This window comes from Mandrillus leucophaeus, unplaced genomic scaffold (assembly GCF_000951045.1).
Source record: "Mandrillus leucophaeus isolate KB7577 unplaced genomic scaffold, Mleu.le_1.0 Scaffold8, whole genome shotgun sequence".
NCBI lineage: Eukaryota > Metazoa > Chordata > Mammalia > Primates > Cercopithecidae > Mandrillus > Mandrillus leucophaeus.
Window position 1 is genome coordinate 280,027 of NW_012108696.1, and position 2,907 is coordinate 282,933.

Genomic DNA, 2,907 nt, shown 5'->3' on the forward strand with positions numbered 1-2,907 from the left:
GTTTGCCGAGCCCTGGTCTGGGATCCTGCGTGGACTTCGGTATGGGGGCGGGGAAGTGTGGGTTTCTCCCGGGAGAGGAGGCTCTGTTTTCATTACATTCTCAAAGGGGCTGGGCGTGGTGGCTCACGCCTGTCATCCCAGCACTTTGGGAAGCCAAGGCGGGCGAATCACCTGAGGTCAGGAGTTTGAGACCAGCCTGGTCAATGTGGCAAAACCCTGTCTGTACTAAAAATACAAAAATTAGCCTGACATGGTGGCAGGCGCCTGTAATCCCAGCTACTCCGGAGGCTGCGGCGGGAGAGTCCATTGAACCTGGGAGATGGAGGCTGCAGTGAGCCGAGATTGTGCTGCTGCGCTCCAGCCTGGGCGCCAGAGTGAGACCCTGTCTCAAGAACAAAACCAAAAAACAAAGATTCTCAAGAGGTCTGAGAATCCCAGAGTGTCCCAGGGTTAGTGTGGCACTGAGCCCGTGGGCATGGGCCTGGCACACGTTCGCAGCCCCCGTCACCCGGTGTGCGGGGTGCAGGCTGGGGGGACCCTGGGAGCTTCTCGAGTCGGAGGTCCTGGGCTGGGGCTAGGGCTGCTGGGTGGGTCCCTGGCCTGGATCTGTCCCCTTCCGTTGGCCTGGCCACCTGCTGAGGCTCATGACCCCTCCCCTGTCCCCACAGGCACGCGGAACGCGGTGCTGAACACGGAGGCGCGCACGATGGCGGCGGAGGTGCTGAGCCGCCGCTGTGTCCTCATGCGGCTACTGGACTTCTCCTACGAGCAGTACCAGAAGGCCCTGCGGCAGTCGGCGGGCGCCGTGGTCATCATCCTGCCCAGGGCCATGGCCGCCGTGCCCCAGGATGTCGTCCGGGTGAGTGTCTGCCCTGCCCCGTCCGGCTCGGGTCCAGAGCTGGGGCAGGAGTCGGAGGCAACTGTGTGAGCCTAGGCAGGTCGCTTCACCTCTCTAAGCCCTTTGGAAAGTAGGATGGACTGTTCCCCTGCACCGTTGATCTCCCCGGGGGCGATTGTGTCTTCAGAGGATGCTGGGTGATGACCGGAGGTGTTCAGGGAGGGCCGCTCCTGGCGTGGAGTGGGTGGAGGCCAGGGATGCTGCTCAGCACCCTGCAGTGCCCAGGATGGCCCCACCCCGGAGAGGGGTCTGGCCCCAGGGTCCACAGGGCTGCGCGAGAGACCCTGCCTTGAGTGAACAGGAGCTGGTAGAATCCAACAGGTGCCCTGGGTGAAGATGCTTTTGCAGATGAGATGCGGCGGGTGGGATAGGGGGAAGTCCTGGTTTCCTGTGAGTGTCCTATGGTTGACACCGTGCTCTGAGGACCTGCCTGCCCTCCAGGGACAGCCACTGGGCCCCCTGCTACCTTGCCACCCCCACCAGGCCAGCAGCTCCCTAAGTATGCGTCTGCTCCACAGCAATTCATGGAGATCGAGCCCGAGATGCTGGCCATGGAGACCATCGTCCCCGTGTACTTTGCCGTGGAGGACGAGGCCCTGCTGTCCATCTACGAGCAGACCCAGGCCGCCTCCGCCTCCCAGGGCTCCGCCTCTGCTGCTGAAGGTGGGTTCCGGGCTGCAGGGACGGAGGCTGTGGGCGTGGGGAGGCGTCCCCATCCCGAGGGCTGCCGTCACCCTGGGCTGTTTCCACCCTCAGTGTGAGGCATCCCTTCGCCGGGGTTAACAGTGGGGGTTCCTGGGCCCTGCATGGACCTGCTGCATTACCACCTCCGGGCTGGGACCTGGGACTCTGCATTTTTGCAGCCGCCTGTCCCCCACCCAGTTACTGGCTCTGTGCACACGAAAGACCAGAACCACGGACTCAGGGGAAGCCTTTCCCATCCTCAGGGCCTCGGGGTTTATGAAAGACATGGGGGATCTCTTCAGTTCTCTACCTGCCGAGGACATTCTCAGCATCACATCTCGAGTGGGCGGTGTGGGTGTGCCCATGGTGTTCTTACGGAGAAGGGGCACACACCTTTCTTTCCTCCAGCCCTGTGAACGGGGGCCCTGGCAGCGAGCTCAGAGCAGGAGCCCGCAGCGCTGTGGTGGGACCTGTGGTGGGGAAGGATGAGAGTGGCCGCTATGGAGAGTGAGGAGGAAGAGGAACTGGAGGAGGCAGCTGAGGGGCCTGCCCAGGGCAGTTGTCACATACTGGGGTAGCAGGGCTGAGAAGGGAGGCCTCAGAGCCCAGGGTGGCAGAGAACAGGGCACGGCAGGCAGGTGTGTGCTGGCCCAGCCCCAACAAAAGCCGTTTGGTGCTGTGGTTTCAAGTTATAAAAAAGGAGGCCGAGGCAGGTGGATCACCTGAGGTCAGGAGTTCGAAACCAGCCTGGCCAACATGGCGAAACCCTGTCTCTACTAAAAAAATACAGAAAGTTAGCCAGGCGTGGTGGCGGCCACCTGTAATTCCAGCAACTTGGGAGGCTGAGGCAGGAGAATCACTTGAACCTGGAAGGCAGAGGTTGTGGTGAGCTGAGATCACGCCATTGCACTCCAGCAACAAGAGCAAAACTCCATCTCAAAAAAGAAAAAAAAAAAAGAAAGATTTATCCTACACAGCCAGATCAGTGAGATTCTAGATCCAGAGTTGGCTAATGCCGGCCCAGGGGTCACCTGTTTTTGTCGATAAAGTTTTATTGGTCCTGGGCCACGTTCATTTATGCACAGTCCAGGGTGGCATTCCCAGCAGCAGAGCTGAGTTGCTGCAGCTGCAACAGAGACCATCCAGCCAGCAAAGCCGAAGGTGTTATCTGGCCCTTTTCAGAAACCGTTCTCAACCCCTGGTCTAGGTTAAAAGTCTTGACAATGGCCATTATTGTTGTGGCAACAGAAGAGTATAGTTCTGCAAAAACTTAAGTATCCAGTTAGAGAAGAAGGAAAGAGGAATCTTCTTTTTTTTTTTTTTTT

The 2,907-nt window shown here is 59.4% G+C and overlaps 1 protein-coding gene across 1 annotated transcript in view; it reads left to right on the forward strand.

The window, feature by feature from the left end:
• Nucleotides 1–475: 475 nt before the first annotated feature.
• Nucleotides 476–2,907, forward strand: part of NCLN (nicalin) — a 24,923-nt gene continuing 22,491 nt past the window's right edge. The window contains exons 1-2 of the mRNA XM_011967448.1: nt 476–859; nt 1,417–1,561. Coding sequence (XP_011822838.1) covers nt 476–859; nt 1,417–1,561 — 529 coding nt within the window. The remainder of the gene's footprint in view (nt 860–1,416; nt 1,562–2,907) is intronic.